This window comes from Peromyscus californicus, unplaced genomic scaffold (genome assembly GCF_007827085.1).
Source record: "Peromyscus californicus insignis strain IS unplaced genomic scaffold, ASM782708v3 Scaffold_10__1_contigs__length_136768540, whole genome shotgun sequence".
In the NCBI taxonomy this organism is placed as follows: Eukaryota; Metazoa; Chordata; class Mammalia; order Rodentia; family Cricetidae; genus Peromyscus; species Peromyscus californicus.
The window spans coordinates 131,202,204-131,223,896 of record NW_026294391.1 but is presented as its reverse complement, the minus strand read 5'-3'; the positions used below and the strand labels follow the sequence as shown (position 1 = coordinate 131,223,896).

The 21,693-nt window shown below is 40.1% G+C and overlaps 1 protein-coding gene across 7 annotated transcripts in view; it reads right to left on the bottom strand.

The window, feature by feature from the left end:
- Mtm1 (myotubularin 1) overlaps nucleotides 1-21,693 on the bottom strand; it is a 140,801-nt gene that overhangs the window by 99,096 nt on the left and 20,012 nt on the right. For all 7 annotated transcript variants that reach the window (XM_052740819.1, XM_052740842.1, XM_052740834.1 and 4 more), the window contains exon 2: nucleotides 15,690-15,760. In XM_052740819.1, the coding sequence (XP_052596779.1) occupies nucleotides 15,690-15,752 (63 nt within the window). In that variant the 5' untranslated portion in view covers nucleotides 15,753-15,760. The remainder of the gene's footprint in view (nucleotides 1-15,689; nucleotides 15,761-21,693) is intronic.

Here is a 21,693-nt window from a genome sequence, read left to right as displayed (position 1 = left end):
CATTGGTTCATAGTTCATGTGTTTCCATTCATTTGGCTATTTGTCCCTGTGCTTTATCCAACCTTGGTCTCAACAATTCTCGCTCATATAAACCCTCCTCATTCTCGCTAATTGGACTCCCAGAGATCCACCCAGGGCCTAGTCATGGATCTCTGCATCCAGATCCCTCAGTAGTTGGATGAGGTTTCTAGCACAACAATTAGGGTGTTTGGCCATCCCATCACCAGAGTAGGTCAGTTCGGGCTGTCTCTCGACCACTGCCAGCAGTCTGTTGTGTGGGTATCTTTGTGGATTTCTGTGGGCCTCTCTAGCACTTTGCTTCTTCCTATTCTCATGTGGTCTTCATTTACCATGGTCTCCTATTCCTTGTTCTCCCTCTCTGTTGTTGATCCAGCTGGGATCTCCCGCTCCCCCAAGCTCTCTTTCCCTCAACCCTCGCCTTTCATTACCGCCACTCATGTCCAGGCTGTTCATGTAGATCTCATTCCATTTCTCTGTCATTGGGTGATCCCTGTGTCTTTCTTGGGGTCCTGTTTTCCAGGTAGCCTCCCTGGTGATGTGAGTAGCAGACAAGTCATCCTTGTTTCATGTCTAGTATCTTGCTATGAGTGAGTACATACCATGTTTGTCTTTCTGAGTCTGGGTTATCTCACTCAGGATGATTTTTTCTAGATCCATCCATTTGTCTGTAAACCTCATGATGCCATTGTTTTTCTCTGCTGAGTAGTATTCCATTGTGTATATGTACCACATTTTGTTTATCCATTCTTCAGTTGAAGGGCATCTGGGTTGTTTCCATGTTCTGGCTATTACAAACAATGCTGATATGAACATAACTGAACAAGTGCTCTTATGGTGTGGTTGAGCATTTCTTGGGTATATGCCCAAGAGTGGTATAGCTGGATCTTGGGGGAGATTGATTCTCAATTTTCTAAGAAAGCGCCATATTGATTTCCAAAGTGGTTGTACAAGCTTGCATTCCCACCAGCAGTGGAGGAGAGTTCCCCTAGCTCCACATCCTCTCCAGCATAAGGTGTCTTCAGTGTTTTTGATCTTAGCCATTCTGACAGGCGTAAGGTGGTATCTCAGAGTTGTTTTGATTTGCATTTCCCTGATGATTAGGGATGTTGAGCAGTTCCTTAAATGTCTTTCAGCCATTTGAGTTTCCTCTGTTGAGAATTCTCTGTTTAGCTCTATAGCCCATTTCTTAATTGGACTGTTGGGCATTTTGATGTCTAATTTCTTGAATTCCTTATATATTCTGGATATCAGTCCTCTGTCAGATGTGGGGTTGGTGAAGATCTTTTCCCATTCTGTAGGCTGTCGCTTTGCCTTGTTGACCGTATCCTTTGCTCTACAAAAGCTTCTCAGTTTCAAGAGGTCCCATTGATTGATTGTTTGTCTCAGAGTCTGTGCTACTGGTGTTCTATTTAGGAAGTAGTCTCCTATGCCAATGCGTTCAAGACTACTTCCTACTTTCTCTTCTAGCAGGTTCAGAGTAGCTGGATTTATGTTGAGGTCCTTGATCCACTTGGACTTAAGTTTTGTGCACGGTGATAGATATGGATCTATTTGCAACCTTCTACATGTTGATATCCAGTTTTGCCAGCACCATTTGTTGAAGATGCTTTCTTTTTTCCATTGTGCACTTTTGGCTTCTTTGTCAAAAATTATATGTTCATAGGTGTGTGGATTAATGTCAGGGTCTTCAATTCGATTCCATTGGTCCACATGTCGGTTTTTATGCCAGTACCAAGCTGTTTTTATTACTGTAGCTCTATAGTAGAGCTTGAAGTCAGGGATCGTGATGCCTCCAGAAGTTGTGTTATTGTACAGGATTCCTTTGGCTATCCTGGGTTTTTTGTTTTTCCATATGAAGTTGAGTATTATTTTTTCCAGGTCTGTGAAGAATTGTGTTGGTATTTTGATGGGGATTGCATTGAATCTGTAGATTGCTTTTGGTAGGATTGCCATTTTTACTATGTTAGTCCTGCCTATCCATGAGCATGGGAGATCTTTCCATTTTCTGACATCTTCTTCAATTTCTTTTTTCAGGGACTTAAAGTTCTTGTCATATAGGTCCTTCACTTGCTTGGTTAGTGTTACCCCAAGGTATTTTATGTCATTTGTGGCTATAGTAAAGGGTGATGTATCTCTGATTTCCTTCTCCGCTTCTTTGTCCATTGTATATAGGAGGGCTACTGATATTTTTGAGTTGATCTTGTATCCTGCTATGTTGCTGAAGGTGTTTATAAGCTGTATCAGTTCCTTGGTGGAATCTTTGGGGTCGCTCAAGTATACTATCATGTCATCTGCAAATAGGGAAAGCTTGACTTCTTCCTTTCCAATTTGTATCCCCTTAATCTCCTTATGTTGTCTTATTGCTCTGGCTAGAACTTCAAGTACTATATTGAATAAGTATGGGGAGAGTGGACAGCCTTGCCTCGTTCCTGATTTTAGTGGAATTGCTTTGAGTTTCTCTCCATTTAATTTGATGTTGGCTGTTGGCTTGCTGTAAATTGCCTTTATTATGTTTAGGTATGTTCCCTGTATTCCTGATCGCTCCAATACCTTTATCATGAAGGGGTGTTGGATTTTGTCAAATGCCTTTTCTGCATCCAGTGAGATGATCATATGGTTTTTTTCTTTGAGTTTGTTTATATGGTGTATTACATTGACGGACTTTCGTATGTTGAACCACCCTTGCATCCCTGGAATGAATCCTACTTGATCATGGTGGATAATTGTTTTGATGTGTTCTTGGAGTCTGTTTGCCAGTATTTTATTGAGTATTTTTGCATCAATGTTCATGAGGGAGATCGGTCTGTAGTTCTCTTTCTTTGTTGTATCCTTGTTTGGTTTAGGAATTAGGGTAATTGTAGCCTCGTAGAAGGAGTTTGGTAATGTTCCTTCTGTTTCTATTGTGTGGAACAATTTAGAGAGTATTGGTATTAACTCTTCTTTGAAGATCTGGTAGAATTCTGCGCTGAAACCATCTGGTCCTGGGCTTTTTTTGGTTGGGAGACTTTTAATGACTGTTTCTATTTCGTTAGGGGTTATTGGACTATTTAAATAGTTTATCTGGTCTTGATTTAACTTAGGTATGTGGTACCTATCCAGAAAGTTATCCATTTCTTTTAGGTTTTCCAGTTTTGTCGAATAGAGGTTTTTGAAGTATGACCTGATAATTCTCTGGATTTCCTCAATGTCTGTTGTTATGTCCCCCTTTTCATTTCTGATTTTGTTGATTTGGATGCTCTCTCTCTGTCTTTTGGTTAGTTTGGATAAGGGCTTGTCTATCTTGTTGATTTTCTCAAAGAACCAACTCTTTGTTTCATTAATTTTTTGTATTGTTCTCTTTGTTTCTATTTTATTGATTTCAGCTCTCACTTTGATAATTTCCTGGCGTCTATTTTTCCTGGGAGACTGTGCTTCTTCTTGTTCTAGAGCTTTCAGGTATGCTGTTAAGTCTCTAGTGTGAGATTTCTCCAACTTATTTATGTGGGCATTTAGTGCTATGAATTTCCCTCTTAGTACTGCTTTCATAGTGTCCCATAAATTTGGATATGTGGTGTCTTCATTTTCATTGATCTCTAGGAAGTCTTTAATTTCTTTCTTTATTTCTTCCTTAACCCATTGGTGATTCAGTTGGGTAATATTCAGTTTCCATGAGATTGCAGGTTTTCTGTAGTTTTTGTTGTTGTTGAAATCCAACTTTAGACCATGGTGGTCTGATAGAACACAGGAGGTTATTCCAATTGTTTTGTATCTGTTTAGATTTATTTTGTGGCCAAGTATGTGGTCAATTTTAGAGAAGGTTCCATGGGGTGCTGAGAAGAAGGTATATTCTTTTTTGTTAGGATGGAATGTTCTGTAGATATCGATTAAGTCCATTTGAGTCATGACATCAGTTAAGTCCTTTATTTCTCTGTTAAGTTTCAATTTGGGAGATCTGTTCAGTGGTGAAAGTGGGGTGTTGAGGTCTCCCACTATTAATGTGTGGGGTTTTATATGTGATTTAAGCTTTAGTAATGTTTCTTTTACATATGTGGGTGCCCTTGTGTTTGGGGCATAAATATTCAGAATTGAGACTTCATCTTGGTGGATCTTTCCTGTGATGAGTATGTAATGCCCTTCTTGATCTCTTTTGATTGATTTTAGTTTGAAGTCTATTTTGCTGGATATCAGGATGGCTACACCCGCTTGTTTCTTAAGACCGTTTGATTGGAAAGTCTTTTCCCAGCCTTTTATTTTTAGGTAGTGTCTATCTTTGAATTTGAGATGTGTTTCTTGTATGCAGCAGAAAGATGGGTCCTGCTTTCGTATCCATTCTGTAAGCCTATGTCTTTTTATAGGTGAATTAAGTCCATTGATATTGAGGGAAATTAATGACCAGTGATTGTTCATTCCTGTTATTTTTTGGTGGTGATGTGTGGGTACTTCTATACGTTGGGGTTTACTGCTGTGGCTTTATCTGTTGCCTGTGTTTTCGAGGGTGTATCTGACTTCCTTAGGTTGGAATTTTCCTTCTAGTGCTTTCTGTAGGGCTGGGTTTGTGGATAAGTATTGTTTAAATCTGGCTTTGTCATGGAATGTCTTGTTCACTCCATCTATGGTGATTGAAAGTTTTGCTGGGTATATTAGTCTAGGTTGACATCCATGGTCTCTTAGTGTCTGCATTACATCTGTCCAGGTTCTTCTGGCTTTCAAAGTCTCCATTGAGAAATCGGGTGTTATTCTGATGGGTTTGCCTTTATATGTCACTTGGCCTTTTTCCTTTGCTGCTCTTAATATTCTTTCTTTATTCTGTACGTTTAGTTGTTTAACTATTATGTGGCGAGGGGACTTTTTTTGGGGGTCTAGTCTGTTTGGTGTTCTATAAGCTTCTTGTATCTTCATAGGCATTTCCTTCTTTAAGTTGGGAAAGTTTTCTTCTATGATCTTGTTGAATATATTTTCTGTGTCCTTGAGTTGGTATTCTTCTCCTTCTTCGACCCCTATTATTCTTAGGTTTGGTCTTTTCATGGTGTCCCAAATTTCTTGGACATTTTGGTTCATGACTTTGTTGGCTTTAGTGTTTTCTTTGACTGATGAATGTATTTCTTCTACTGTATCTTCAACGCTAGAGATCCTCTCTTCCATCTCTTGCATTCTGTTGATTATACTTGCATCTGAAGTTCCCAATCGTTTTCTCAGATTTTCTATTTCCAGCATTCCCTCTGTTTGTGTCTTCTTCATTTTTTCTATTTCCCTTTTCAGGTCTTGGACTGTTTCCTTCATTTGTTTCATTGATTTTTCTTGATTTTCTCTCAGTATTTTATTGTTTTCTTCCAGGACTTTATTGATTTCTTCTAATTTGTTTGCCCTTTCCTCTAGTTGTTTACAGCGTTCTTCACATTTTTTTGTCTTTTCCTCTACGCAAGCCTCTAGCTTCTTCATGATGTCATTCATAAGGCTGTTTTCTTCTGCTTCTTCCAATTTCTGATGTTCAGGTCTAGGTGTTGGAGGAGGGCTAGGGCCAGGTGATGCTGTATTGCTATTCATTTTGTTGTATATATTTCTGCCTTGACGTCTGCCCATCTCCTTGTGGTTCGTTCTTGGCCTTATCCGCACACTTGGTTCAGACAGACCAGTGTTCCAAAAGGGAAGTCAGTGTTCCAAAAGGGAAGTCCGGAGCAAGATGGGAGCTGGGGGCCGGCCTCTGAGTCTCAGGAAGAGGCTTGGGGCTCAGTAGGATGGGCGTGGGGGCAGGGCGTGGAGACTGCAGGGTCTGCCAGGGGTCTTGGAGAAGGGGATCCTTCCCGGTGGGGCTAGCAGGGAACTTGCCCGGTGGCCAGAACCTGGGGCCGAGTTGGGCAGGTCTTCCCTGGAGTGGCTGGTGCCCAGGGATGGGGTCTGGGGCAAGGAAGGGTACTCACGAGTGTTCCAAAAGGGACGTCCGGAGCAAGATGGGAGCTGGGGGCCGGCCTCTAAGTCTCAGGAAGAGGCTTGGGGCTCAGGCGGATGGGCGTGGGGGCAGGGCGTGGAGACTGCAGGGTCTGCCAGGCGTCTTGGAGAAGGGGATCCTTCCCGGTGCAGCTAGCAGGGAACCTGCCTGGTGGCCAGCCCTTTAATGATTTTTAAACAAATGGTCCCTGTAGCGGGAAAATAGTTGAACCAATCTATATATTTTTAAAATGCCTTCACTTTAAAAAAGAAGTCAAAAAGTATATTTATCAAATGGAAATAAAAAATGCTTTGGAGTTTTGCTTCCATAGGAGGTGAGAGGTTGTGGATTCCTTCAGGGTTAATATGGATCAGGTTTGATCAGGCGAGAACTCCTGAAACTTGACAGGTGATATGTATCAGTAAAGGTTATTGCTGGTCTTCCCAGGACTTGGTCATTATCTCAATTTTCCCTCTGGGACCCTAAAGATACTTCATCCACAGACAGCAGGATAAAGTATGGAGAAAACTATGCCCACATTCCCCAGAGGGGTGTGGGAGGCTTTCGGTTATTTAATGGGTTATGGGTATTTGCTATCATTTAGGTAAATATAGAATATTGACACAAATTTAAAGCTATTTTTGTTACACTGTATATATGTTTCTATTCTTGTTTAAAGGATTCTTATATATTGATAAAAATTTAAGGTTATTTTTGTTACAACATATTGTATGTATGTTTCTATTTCTGTTTGAGGTATTGTGCCTACGTAGTTCATTTGGAAATGTAGGATGAAGTTTTAGTTTTTAAAAGCTATTATTATAAACTATTTAGGATAATCAAGAAACATAGGCAAGTGATTAGTCACTTACAACCATCAAATTTGTAGATATGTTAGGTATGCTTTCCAGATCATATAGAGATATATTTTAGATAGACAGATGTCTTCAAACCTTTCAAACACCTATAGAATATGGCATTTAAAATGTTCTGTTAACTTACAAGTTTTTCATGACAATGATACACATCTGTTCTTGGCAGCACCAATTTACTTCAGAGAAAATGATGGGAACTGAAGAAACTCCTTATGGAGTTTGCTTTCATTGTGGCAAGGTTAGCCACTGGGCAAAGAATGTGTTTTTTGCCTTTGATTGCTGACAATGTGCTGTGCAGACTGGACATGCAGGACCCACAGGAAAGTGATCATTGAACTTTGCCAAAACAAGGCAGGTCAATCCTTCAAAATTCCTGCTTCACAGAAGAGTCTGTCAGACATTCTGCAGGACAAAGAGCAAAGTGACTGATTAACTTTGCCAAACAATTCCTGCTTGATGGAAAAGTCTGCCAGACACTCTAGGCCTGTAGGCTGAAGATGGATGCCCCAACGTTGCAGAGGAACTTTGGGTAACTGTCCAGGCGGCCAAATGTCTCTGTTGCTAGATCATATTACATCCTTCTAGGTCTTTGATGGAGTTGAAGACTAAATAGTTATAGTTGCAGTTTTCCTTAGTTATGATAGAAAGTAAATTAGGTGTAAAATTTTGGATTCATTAAGATAGGATAGATAATACATTATATTCTCTTAATATACTAACTACAAATGGATATAATATTGTGAATGTAATCTTTACTTGATAATTGTTATTGTATATAGTCTCACTATGTTTAAGTTAAAACTTTTTCATTTTTATTTAGACAAAAAGGGGGAAATGTTGGGGAATGTTATTTTAAGGTGTGTTACTTTTATTTATGTTGCATTTGTTTGACTCTGTGAAGATGTGTTACTGTGCCTGTGTAAAACATCTGATGGTCTAATAAAGAACTAGCCAATCACAAGGCAGGAGAAAGGAAAGGCAGGGCTCGCAGGCAGAGAGAATATATAGAGGGAGAAATCTGGAAAGGGAGAAATCAAGGACCCAGACAAGTAGGAGGACTCCAGGGGCCAGCCATCCAGTTACACAGCAAGCCATGGAGTAAAAGTAAGATTAACAGAAGTAAGAGAATGGGAATAGCCCGGAGGCAAATGGTATATGGGATAATTTAAGTTAAGGACAGCTGGCAAGAAACTAAGACAAGTTAAGGCCGGGCATTCATAATTAAGTATAAGCCTTCATGTGTGACTTATTTGGGAGCTGGGTAGAGGGCCCCCCAAAAGAGCAAAACAAACAACATCATTTAATCACTTCAGCAGCTCTGACAGGCAGGATAGCATTAATCATTCAACTCAAGCAAGCCTGGTATGGAGACACACACTTTTAATGGCAAGTTTTGGTAAGCTGTAACAGAATGATTACAAGTTTGAGGCCATCCTGGACCACATAGCCTGACCCAGTCTCAAAAACCAAACAACCAACCACCTATAAGTTAAATCTCAGTATTCAAAATCAAAATAGAATTTATAAGGATAAAAGTCTGAAATAAATTGATTTGTATATTATAAAGAGTTATTACATTATGAAGAATACTTATTAAACCATTAAGAAAATAATCTACCCACCTCCCTCCCAGGCAAACAGGCAAAGGACATGAATATTTCACTCAATCAACAGGAATGGACAATAACATAGCTTTAAAAATAAACAAAAGGCAGGCCGGGCGGTGGTGGCGCACGCCTTTAATCCCAGCACTCAGGAGGCAGAGCCAGGCGGATCTCTGTGAGTTCGAGGCCAGCCTGGACTACCAAGTGAGTTCCAGGAAAGGCGCAAAGCTACACGGAGAAACCCTGTCTCGAAAAACCAAAAAAATAAAAAAATAAAAAAAAAATAAACAAAAGGTCAACCTTGTCAGTAATCAAGAAATAAAAATTAAAAGGATACCTGCCTTTCTGATTGATTATCTTTATACATTATGAAGTGTGAGAATATAGTAACCTTTCTGGAGGGTCATATTTTTTTTTCATTTTTCTTTATTAAGAAATTTTCTTTTTTTTTTTTTTTTTTTTTTTTTTTTTTTTTTTTTTTTTTTTTTTTTTGGTTTTTCGAGACAGGGTTTCTCTGTGTAGCTTTGCGCCTTTCCTGGAACTCACTTGGTAGTCCAGGCTGGCCTCGAACTCACAGAGATCCGCCTGGCTCTGCCTCCCGAGTGCTGGGATTAAAGGCGTGCGCCACCACCGCCCGGCTATTAAGAAATTTTCTATTCACTCTACATACCACCCACAGATCCCATCTCCTCCCTCCTCCCATACCCCAGCCCTCCCTTCCAAGCCACCCCACATCCCCCAAAACGAGGTCTCCCATGGGGAGTCAGCAGAGCCCGGCACACTGAGCCTAGGCAGGTACAAGCCCCTTCCCACTGCACCAAGGCTGTGCAAGGTGTCACACCACAGGCAGGCACTGGGCTCCCAAAAGCCTGCTCATGCACCAGGGATGATTTCTGATCCCCCTGTCTGGGTGCCCCCAAAACAGTTCGAGCCAAACAACCGTCTTCCATATCCAGAGGGCCTAGTCCAGTCCCATGGGGGCTCCACAGCCACTAGTCTACAGTTCATGGGCTTCCACCAGTGTGGCCAGTCATTTCTGCACATCTTCCCATCATGATCTCAATGTCCCCTGCCTGCAGAATCCCTCCTCTCTCTCATCAAATGGATTCCTGGAGCTCAGCCTGGCACCTGGCTGTGGATTTCTGCATCTGCCTCCATCAGTCACTGGACAAAGGCTCTATGATGACAGCTAGGTTATTCGCTAGGCTGGTCACCAGAGTAGACCAGTCCAGGCACCCTCTGGACCACTGCCAAAAGACCAAGGTGGTGTCATTCTTGTGGGTTCCTGAGAGCCTCACCAGCACCCTGCCTCTTCCTATTCCCATGATGTTTTCATGTATCATGGTATCTCCCTCCCTGCTCTCCCACTCTGTCTCTGTTCAAGCAAGACCCTCCCATTTCCCCATGTTCTCATCCCCCACTCCTCACCCTCTGCCACCACCACCCCACTTCCAGTCCACTCATGTAGATCTCATCCACTTCTCCTTCACTGGGCCATTCATATTAGCTCCAATTTCACTGTTAGCTACTCTTGCTGGAGCTGTGGGTTGCAGTCTGGCCATCCCTTCCTTCACATCTAGTATCCACTTATGAGTACATACTATGTTTGTCCTTCTGAGTCTGGGTTACCTCACTCAGGATGATATTTTCTAGTTCCATCCATTTGCCTGCAAATTTCATGATATCATTGTTTTGTTTTGTTTGTTTTGTTTTGTTCTGTTTTTTGTTTTACTGCTGAGTAGTACTCCATTGTGTATATGTGCCACATTTTTTTTTATCCATTCTTCAGTTGAGGGGCATCTAGGTTGTTTCCAGGTTCTTGCTATTACAAATAATGCTGATATAAACATAGTTGAGCATGTATCCTTGTGGTAAGATTGAGTATTCCTTGGGTATATGCCCAAGAATGGTGCAGCTGGGTCTTGATGAAGACTTATTCTCAATTTTCTGAGAAACCGCCATACTGATTTCCAGAGGGCTGTACAAGTTTGCATTCCCACCAACAGTGTAGGAGTGTTCCCAATGCTCCACATCCTCTCTAACATAAGATGTCTTCAGTGTTTTTGATCTTAGCCATTCTTACAGGTGTAAGATGGTATCTCAGAGTTGTTTTGACTTGAATTTCCCTGATGACTAAGGATGTTGAGTAATAACTTAAATGTCTTTCAGCCATTTGAGCTTCTTCTGTTGAGAATTCTGTTAAGCTCTGTAGCCCATTTTTTAATTGAATTGTTCAGTATTTTGAAGTCTAGCTCTCTGTAAGATGTGGGGTTGGTGTGGATTTTTACCCATTCTATAGGCTGTCGTTTTGTCTTATTGACCATGTCCTTTGCTCTACAAAAGCTTCTCAGTTTCAGGAGGTCCCATTTATTAATTGTTGCTCTCAGTGTCTGTGCTACTGGTGTTATATTCAGGAAGTGGTCTCCTGTGCCAGTGCGTTCAAGACTACTTCCTGTTTTCTCTTCTATCAAGTTCAGGTGTAACTGGATTTATGTTGAGGTCTTTGATCCACTTGGACTTGAGTTTTGTGCATGGCGACAGAAACGAATCTATTTGCAATGTTCTGCATGTTGATACCCAGTTATGCCAGCACCATTTGTTGAAGATGCTTTCTTTTTTCCATGGTACAGTTTTGACTTCTGTGTCAAAAATCATATGTTCATATGTGTGTGGATTAAGGTCAGGGTCTTCAATTCAATTCCATGGGTCTGTGTGTCGGTTTTTATGCCAGTACCAAGCTATTTTTATTACTATAGCTCCATAGTAGAGATTGAGGTCAGGGATCATGATGCCTCTGGAGGTTGCTTTATTATACAGGATTCTTTTAGCTACCCTAGGTTTTTTGTTTTTCCATATAAAGCTAAGTATTGTTCTTTCCATGTCTATGAAAAACTGTCTTGGGATTTTGATGGGGATTGCATTGAATGTGTAGATTGCTTTTGGTTAAGATTGCCATTTTTACTATGTTATTTCTACCTATCCATGAGCATGGGAGATCTTTCCATTTTCTGATATCTTCTTTGATTTCTTTCTTCAGAGACTTAAAGTTTTTATCATACAGGTCTTTCACTTGCTTAGTTAGAGTTACTCCAAGGCATTTTATATTATTTGTGGCTATTGTAAAGGGTGATGTTTCTCTGATTTCTTTCTCAGTCCATTTATCATTTTTGTATATAGGAGGGCTACTGATTTTTTGAGTTAATCTTGTATCTTGCCACCTTACTGAAGGAGTTTATCTACTATAGGAGTTCCCTGGTCACATTTTTGGAGTCACTTATGTATACTATCATATCATCTGCAAACAGGAAAAGTTTGACTTCTTCATTTCCAATTTGTATCCCCTTGATCTCCTTTTGTTGTCTTATTGCTCTAGCTAGAACTTCAAGTACTATGTTATTCAAGTATGGGGAGAGTGGACAGCCTTGTCTTGTTCCTGATTTTAATGGAATCACTTTGAGTTTCTATCCATTTAATTTTATGTTGGCTGTTGGCTTGCTGTAAATTGCCCTTATTATGTAAATTGCCCTTAATACTGTTCCTTGTATTCCTGATCTCTCTAGAACCTTTATCATGAAGGGGTGTTGGATTTTGTTAAAGGCTTTTTCAGCATCTAATGAGATGACCATGTGGGGTTTTTTTTTCTTTTAGTTCGTTTATATGGTGTATTACATTGACAGATTTTCGTATGTTGAACTATTCTTGCATCCCTGGGATGAAGCCTACTAGGTCATGGTGGATAATTTATTTTGATGTGTTCCTGGATTCAGTTAGCCAGTATTTTATTGACTATTTTTGCATCAATGTTCATGAGCGAGATTGGTCTGTAATTTTCTTTCTTGCTTGCATCTTTGTGTGGTTTGGGTATCGGGGTAACTGTAGCCTCATAAAAAGAATTTGGTAATGTTCCTTCTGTTTCCATTGTGTGGAACAATTTAAAGAGTACTGGTATTAGCTCTTCTTTGAAAATCTGGTAGAATTCTGCACTGAAACCATCTGGTCCTGAGCTTTATTTTTTTGGTTGGGAGACTTTTAATGGCCGTTTCTATTTCCTTGGTGGTTATTGGTCTATTTAAATAGTTTATCTGGTCTTGATTTATATTTGGTATGGGGTACCTATCCAGAAAATCGTCCATTTTTTCTGATTTTCCAATTTTGTGGAGTACAGGTTTTTGAAGTATGACCTGATGATACTCTGGATTTCCTAGTTGTCTGTTGTTATATCTCCCTTTTCATTTCTGATTTTGTTAATTTGGATGTTCTCTCTCTGCTTTTTGGTTAATTTGGATAGGGGCTTGTCAATCTTGTTGATTTTCTCAAAGAACCAACTCTTTGTTTCATTGATTCTTTGTATTATTCTCTGTGTTTCTATTTTATTAATTTCAGCCCTCAATTTGATTATTGCCTGGTGTCTGTTTCTCCTGGGTGAGTTTGCTTCTTTTTGTTCTAGTGCTTTCAGTTGTGCTATTAAGTCACTAGTGTGAGAATTCTCCAACTTCTTTATGTGGGCATTTAGTGCTATGAATTTTCCTCTTAGCACTGCTTTCATAGTGTCTTATAAGTTTGGGTATGTTGTACATTCATTTTCATTGAACTCTAGGAAGTCTTTAATTTCTTTATTTCTTCCTTGACCCATTGGTGATTCAAGTGGGCATTATTCAGTTTCCATGAGATTGTAGGCTTTCTGTAATTTTTGTTGTTGAAATCTAACTTTCAGCCATGGTGGTCCAATAAGATACAGGAGGTTATTTCAATTTTTTTTATATCTGTTGAGATTTGCTTTGTGACCAAGCATGTGGTCAGTTTTAGAGAAGGTTCCATGGGGTGCTGAGAAGAAGGTATATTCTTTTGTTAGGGTGGAATATTCTGTAGATATCTATTAAGTCTATTTGAGTCATAATATCTGTTTGTTCCCTTATTTCTCTGTCAAGTTTCTGTCTGGAAGACCTGTCCATTGGTGAGAGTGGGGTGTTGAAGTCTCCCACTACTAGTGTATGGGGTTTGATGTGTGATTTAAGCTTTAGTAATGTTTCTTTTACGAATGTAGGTGCCCTTGTATTTGGGGCATAAATATTCAGAATTGAGACTTCATCTTGTCAGATTTTCCCTGTGATAAATATGTAATGTCCTTCCCAATCTCTTTCAATTGATTTTAGTCTGAAGTCTATTTTATTAGACATTAGGATAGCTGCACCAGCTTGCTTCTTAAATCCATTTGATTGGAAAGTATTTTCCCAGCCTTTTATTCTGAGATAGTGTCTGTCTTTGAAGTTGAGATGTGTTTCTTGTATGCAGCAGAAGGATGGATCCTGTTTTCATATCCATTCTGTTAGCCTCTGTCTTTTTATAGGTGAATTGAGACCATTGATATTGATGGTTATTAATGACCAGTGATTGTTAATTCCTGTTATTTTTTGGTGGTAGTGTTGTATGTTGCCCTTCTTTGGTATTTGTTGGTGTGGGACTATCTATTGCCTGTGTTTTCATGAGTGTATCTAACTTCCTTAGGTTGGATTTTTCCTTCAAGTGCTTTCTGTAGGGATGGATTCATGGAAAGATATTGTTTAAATCTGGTTTTATCATGGAATATTTTGTTTACTCTGTCTATGTTGATTGAGAGTTTTGCTGGGTATAATAGTCTAGGTTGGCATCCATGGTGTCTTAGTGTCTGCATAATGTCTATCCAGGACCTTCTGGCTTTTAGAGTCTCCATTGAGAAGTCAGGTGTTATTCTTATGGGTCTGCCTTTATATGTTACTTGGTCTTTTTCCTTTGCAGCTCTTAATATTTTTTCTTTATTCTGTATGTTTAGTGGTTTGATTATTATGTGGCGAGGGGATTTTTTTTTGGATCCAGTCTATTTGGTGTTCTGTAACTTTCTTGTATCTTCATAGGCATTTCCTTCTTTAGATTGGGAAAGTTTTCTTCTATGATTTTGTTGAATATATTTTCTATGCCTTTGAGTTGGTATTCTTCTCCTTCCTCCATCCCTATTATTCTTAGGTTTGGTCTTTTCATGGTGTCCCAAATTTCCTGGACATTTTGGGTCATGACTTTATTAGCTTTAGTGTTTTCTTTGACTGATAAATCTATTTCCTCTATCGTATCTTCAATGCCTGAGATATGCTCTTCCATCTCTTGAATTCTGTTGGTTATGCTTGCATCTGTAGTTCCTGTTCGTTTACTCAGATTTTCCACTTCCAGCATTACCTCAGTTTGTGTCTTCTTTATTGTCTCAATTTCAGTTTTCAAATCTTGAACTGTTTCCCTCACTTGTTTAATTGCTTTCCCTTAGCTTTCTTTAAGGGATTTACTGATTTCTTCCCATTTTTTGTTTGACTTTTCCCCAAATTCTTTAAGGGAATTTTTCATTTGCTCTTTAAAGATCTCTATCACCTTCTTAAGGTCATTTTTAAGGTCGATTTCTTCTGTGTCTTCCGTGTTGGGATGTTCAGGTCTTGCTGATGTAGGTTCTGATGGAGCCACCTTGCTTTTTATGTTGTTGACTGTATTTTTGCACTGGAATCTACCCATTTCTTTCTCCACTTGGTGCAAGTAGTGTCTGTGTCTGAGGGAGGCTCTCTCGGTCTGATAGATACACTTGGTCCAGTGGGAGCTCTTGGTCTAGTCGGTGCTGATGGACTCTTTGTCTCAGGGAGCAGCTCTTAGTCCAATTGGCACTTGTGGGCTCTGTCCCAGGAAGTAGCTGCAATATCTTAGTCTAATCGGGTGCTGGCGGGCTCTCTGGTGGATCATCTTAAAACTTCATGGGACTATGAATAAAACTTACTTTGAATTCACCCCTCCCTTTCAATTTATGATCCAAAAATCTCATTCTAATTGAACAATCTACCCTGGCTACTTTGAAGCATTGTATGTTCAAGTCGTACATATTTGGGTTTTGCACGTCTTATCATCATAGCCATCAAATAACACCATATTTTCAAAGGTAAAGTAGCCTGCTTAGTCAGTCTTGTCTTTCCAACAGCTCCTTCAGGGAGCTGTCTGATATGGAGGACTGCTTCAGATCTAAATGTAAGATCTGACAGCAATTCTTGAACAATTCTTCAGCAAAGCATTTACAAAGCAAAAATCATTTAACACATATTCTATTTAAATTTTTCCTGAAACAAGGTGGAATAATACATAAAACCCCGTGTCTCTATTGCCTCATGCTATGTGAACACATAATGAAATTTATGATTCAACTAAGACCCAAATGATTATCTAATACAAATATGAAGAGAGAAATGCAGAGATACAGATAAATGTAAAAACTGAACTTACCATTTTAATGGATTCATTCTCCAAGGAGTGTGAATTATACTTAGATGTTGATGGAGAAGCCATCCTAGAAACTACCAAGGAAAACAAAAATTCTCTATTAATAGAACTATTTCAAACATGTGATTAAAGAGTTAAATATTTCAAGAGAACAAACAGTACTTAACTTTGTAGGTCCTATTTATATCTGAGGGCCCAATAGATGAAAAAATAAAAAGAACTAGCCAGAGCATGGACAGAAAATGTCCAAGGAAGAAACGAGTTCAATTCTATCTTTATTTTGTTCTTGGTTTTAGGTTTGGTAGGGAGAGGCTAGATGTGTGCCATACATTTCCAATGTTTCATTTAAACGTTAAGGTGGTGTGCTAGGAACACAGCTAGATGATAAATGATTATTAATGGCCATGTGTGGTAACACAAATTTGGGCTCTAGACCTTGGGAGGCTGAAGTAGGAGGATCGTTAAGCACAAAGACTGCCTGTATTCATGAGTGAAACTATGTCTCAAAAATTGAAAAAAAAAGGTTTGGGGAACACAGAAGAGGAAACAAGAGCTAAATAGTAAAAGGGAAACCCCATAGAGTACATCATGCTTATTCTAGGAAATATTATTCATAGTGCTCAAGTTGCCATATTAAAAACAAGTGAACAAAAAATATTTTAATGTTTACCAATATATGACAAGCGTGAAATTTCTATACCACTTAGTTTTTAAAGATAATTTACAAGCATTTAAGCAGAATTATGAAAGGGTGAATAATATCACTCATACAATTCACCTTCAAGAAACATTTTCTCCACATTAAGGAGTTTAATTGAAATAGATTTGACTGAAATAAAACTCATAGGAATTATTTAGTTAAATATTTAGTTAAATAATTTTCTAGTGAAAGTATGTATTTCAGGCAAATAATGCACATTCCTCAATTCAGCCATGGACAAAAGCATCATATTCAAAACATACATGTGGTGGTTTGAAAGAAAATGGCCCCCAAAGAGAGTGGTACTATTAGGAAGTGTGGCCTTGTGGGAGGAAATATGTCACTGTGGAGGCAGGCTTTGAGGTCTCTTTTGCTCAAGTTTCCCTCAGTGTGACAGTCAGTTGACTTCCTGTTGTCTGCAAGATATAGCACTCTCAGTTCCAGCACCACATCTGCCTGCACACTACCATGGTCCTCATCATGATGATAATGGACTAAACCTCTGAAACTGTAAGCAAGCCACACCAATTAAATGTTCTCCTTATAAGAGTTGCCATGGTCACAGTGTCTCTTCACAGCAATAGAAAACCTTAAGACAACATATAAAACTATTTTTAAATGTTTATTGTTATTTGTGTGCATAATGTGTGTGTGTGGGCATGCATGCTGTAGTGCATGTGTAGAGGTCCAAGGACAATTATATGGAGACAATTCTCTTCTTCAACCTTTACCTGAGTTCCGGGAATGAAACTCAGGTCATCTGGCTTGCAAGGCAAATGCCTTTATCTGCTGGGCCATCTCACTGGTTGCACAAAACCATTCAAATGTAAGTATTTATTTAAACTCGTAAAGATGTTAGCAACGATGGAAAACAAGAAATGCTTTAGTTATTTTAGTTATCAATATTAATGAAAGGACAGGGATGAAGTCACTAGCAGGTAAGCCATATCAACTTCAAGGTGACTGTGGATATCTATGAAACCTTTTGGACATATTACATTAAAACAACAGGCATAGGGCTGGGGAGACAGCTCACTCAATAAAATGCTTGCCTTGAAATCATGAGGACCCACCTAGAACCCACATTTTAAAAAAGCAAGGTATGGTATATGCTTGTAAATCCCAATACTGAGGATCCTGCCTTCCTAGCCAGCCAGCACAACTTACTTTCTGAGCTCCAGAACAGTGAGAGAATCTGTCTAAAAACACACTGCTGTGGGAAGGTCTGTATGTCAAATTGCTCTGATTGGTCAATAAATAAAACACTGATTGGCCAGTGGCCAGACAGGAAGTATAGTCGGGACTAACAGGGAGGAGAACAGAGAAAACAGGAAGGTGGAGGGAGTCACTGCCAGCCGCCACCATGACAAGCAGCATGTGAAGACGCCAGTAAGCCACGAGTCACATGGCAAGGTATAGATTTATAGAAATGGATTAATTTAAGATACAAGAACAGTTATCAAGAAGCCTGGTATGGCCATACAGTTTGTAAGCAATATAAGTCTCTGTGTTTACTTGGTTGGGTCTGAGCGGCTGTGGGACTGGCGGGTGAGAGAGATTTGTCCTGACTGTGGGCCAGGCAGGAAAACTCTAGCTACAAATGGTGCCCAACGTGTTGGCAAGATTTTCCACCTAAAACCTGAGTAAAAAGATTCTAAAACGGAGCTAAAAACAGTTCCTAGTTGTTTCTCTCAAGTTAATGACTGTGTGTTTGAGCTACTATGACGGGTTCCTGGCGTGCCCGCTCGACCTGCCGTATGGCGGGAATGAGGCCTCTGCAAGTGGCACATTAAGCTGTGTGGTGGATTTAGCCTTTGCTAGTACAAAACAAAAAGAGGTTTCTGGGCTACATGCTGCTTTGATAGAAGCATAGACCCACTATTTCTAAGAGTTGATGGCTCCCAGAGCTGGCAGAAAATGTACCACCACCATGTTGGGAAGATGAAGTAGGTGGAGCCAGCAGCCACAGCACTGTTTCAGTCTTAGAATGCTGCAATTTAAAGCGATAGGTTCAAGGTAATATAAAAAATAAACCACGTAAAGATGGCTACCACACAGAGAATCTGGATTATGTTCTCTTTGACATTCGTAACTGAAGAAAAACATTTGATTGTAAAAGCTGTTGAGTTGTGCCAAAATGTATACTTTAAAGGTACCTTGACTTCAAAATTTGGATGTAAGGATATGTTGCTTTGGAAAGGAGGCTATGCTTTTGTTTCCACAGAAAGCCAGAGGCTATGGATTTGTTCCAGATTAAGATACATCAGGTTTGACCAGCCAAGACCCCCTGAAAGGTCTCCGATGACACCATGACCCAGATGATCCAACATCCAGAACCATTTCAAGGCAACTGGCTCAGACGATACACCCTCACGGACTACTCCATCATCCTAAAATTTTCTTTGTGTCCCCATAAGATACAGCACCCCCCTCCAGCAGGAAGTAGTAAGAGAAGCTACACCCAAATTCCCAAATATACCAAGCTGACTTTGAAGATGTGTAAAAGTTAAAACCTTCCTCTTTCAAAAAAAAGAAAAAGAAAAGAAAAGGGGAAGTGCTGTGGGATGGTTGTATGTCAAATTGCTCTGACTGGTCAATAAATAAATCACTGATTGGCCAGTGGCTAGGCAGGAAGTATAGGCGGGACAAGGAGGAGAATAAAGCTGGGAAGTGGAAGACTGAGTCAGAGAGACACAGCCAGCTGCCACGATGACAAGTAGCATGTGAAGATGCCGGTAAGCCATGAGCCACGTGGCAAGGTATAGATTTATGGAAATGGATTAATTTAAGCTGTAAGAACAGTTAGCAAGAAGCCTACCACGGCCATACAGTTTTTAAGCAATGTAAGTCTCTGTGTTTACTTAGTTGGGTCTGAGCGGCTGTGGGACTGGCGGGTGAGAGAGATTTGTCTTGACCTGACCGTGGGCCAGGCAGGAAAACTTTGGAGGAATATCCTCTTCACATACCACACACATATGCACTCACAACCCGCCAACCATGGTCTCTCTCTCTCTCTGTGTCTCTCTGTCTCTGTCTGTCTCTCTATCTCACATACACACACACACACACACACACACACACACACACACACACACACACACAAGAGCAGTCATTCCCTGACAAAGCACAGCATGGAGCATACCAACTCACTCTGGCACACCTTCACAGTGCTGGTCAGTGTCCTTTAAAAAAAGCCTAAGAGAAGTAAACAAAAAGCATAGAAAGAAAAACATGAAGACAAAAAGGTGGAGAGACATAGAGGTGAGGGAATCTTACACTATTAGGGCTGTCAGGCTGCTCCCACAAGAGATCAGCTTGACAAGGGCAAAGCTTGTGTCCATTTGGCTCACGATGAATGACATTATTAACACTCTAATGAGTGATTGTGTGGAAAATACACACTATCATGAGACATCAAGAGAGGGGGCTGACTTCAATACTGATTTATCAAATCCCACAACACTGGAACTATGAACTATCATTGAATCTTAAAGATGAACTATTAACCCAGATTAATGGCACACATCAAACTCCCAGCAACTAGGAAGACAGGTTGTAGGGTTTATCCCAGTAGTTTGAGACCAGCTGGGCAATAAAGGAATAAAGGGGAGGTAAGGGAAAACAAAAAAAAAGTGCTGGTAGAGAAAAGAGGGAAAAGAAAAAGTGAATTAGGTGGTAGCTTTATTTAAAAGGAATTAAACTTTAACTATTGAAAAGATTAGTAACTGCAAATGAATTAAATTCAGACAAAATATTACATTGTGCTTTGCAAGACTCCTCTAACCTTATGATCATGTGCCACAAAATATTATTCTTAGACATAATAGCAGAAGGGGAAGATGAACTCAAAAGGGCTGATCAGATGCACCTGCCTGTAGCTGGAGAGCTTCTCTCCAGGTCCCACCAAGCCCCCACAGTCCCACAACCCACGTATAAAATAATCACTCAGATGCTTATATTACTTATAAACTGTATGGCCATGGCAGGCTTCTTGTTATCTACTTCTTTTATCTTAAATTAACCCATTTCTATTAATCTATAAGTTGCCATGTGGCTCATGGGTTACCGGTACCTTACATCTCACTTGTCATGGTGGGGGCTGGCAGGCCTCTCCCTCTGCCTTCCTATGACCCTCAATTCTCCTCTCTGTTAGTCCCGCCTATACTTCCTGCCTGGCTACTGGCCAATCAGTGTTTTATCTATTAACCAATCAGAGCAACACATTTGCCATACAGAACATCCCTCAGCACCTGCCCTGAAATTATTTATCTGACAAAATTAGAGGCAGGAGGATCAGGAGTTCAGGCCCAGCCCAGGCTACATCAGACTGAAAACACACACACACACACACACACACACAATGGGGGCAGCATGTAGGCAGAGATACAGAGACAAAGAGACAAAGACAGACTGTTGGGGAATATTACTTTAAGATGTGTTACGTTTGTTTATGCTGCATATGTTTGTTTAACCTGTGAAGCTGTGTTACCATGCTGCCTAAAACACCTGATGTCTAATAAAGAGCTGAACGGCCACCGGCGAGGCAGGAGAAAGGAAAGGAGGGGCTGGCGGGCAGAAAGAATCAATAGAAGGAGAAATCTGGGAAGTGAAAAAAAAAAAAAAAAAGAAGTAGCCAGAGAAGGAGGAGGATACCAGGGGCCAGCCACCCGGCTACACTGCAAGTAAGAGTAAGAGTAAGACTTACAGAAGCAAGAGAATGGGAAAAGCCCAGAGGCAAAAGGTAGATGTGATAATTTAAAGTTAAGGAAAGCTGGCTAGAAACAAGCCAAGCTAAGTTTGGACATTTAGAATTAAGAATAAGCCTCTGTGTGTGATTTATCTGGGAGCTGGGTGGTGGACCCCTCCAAAAGACCAAAGACCAACCAACAACATCAGACACAGACAGACACAGAGACCTACCATCTTTAGTATCTGTGAAAAAATACAGTCTAAAATAAATATAGATGAAGAAAGCCATGTCTACCTCCCACGTTTGAGAAAAAAAAATTCATTATATGATTTACTTTTTCCCAGTGTGTCATTTGAAAGCTTTCATTAGCTAGGCATGGTAGTACACTACTATACTCCTAGCACTTGGACTGAGTCAGGAGAGCACATTCAAACTAGTCTGGGATACACACACACACGCGCGCGCACACACACACACACACACACACACACACACACACACACACACACCTACCTGTTTCGTCTAACCAATGGTATGGTGTGACCCAGAATGCACATGGATCTGGGTTCATTCCCCAGAGGCACACCAAAAACAAACCTCAAAGCAAAAAAAAAAAA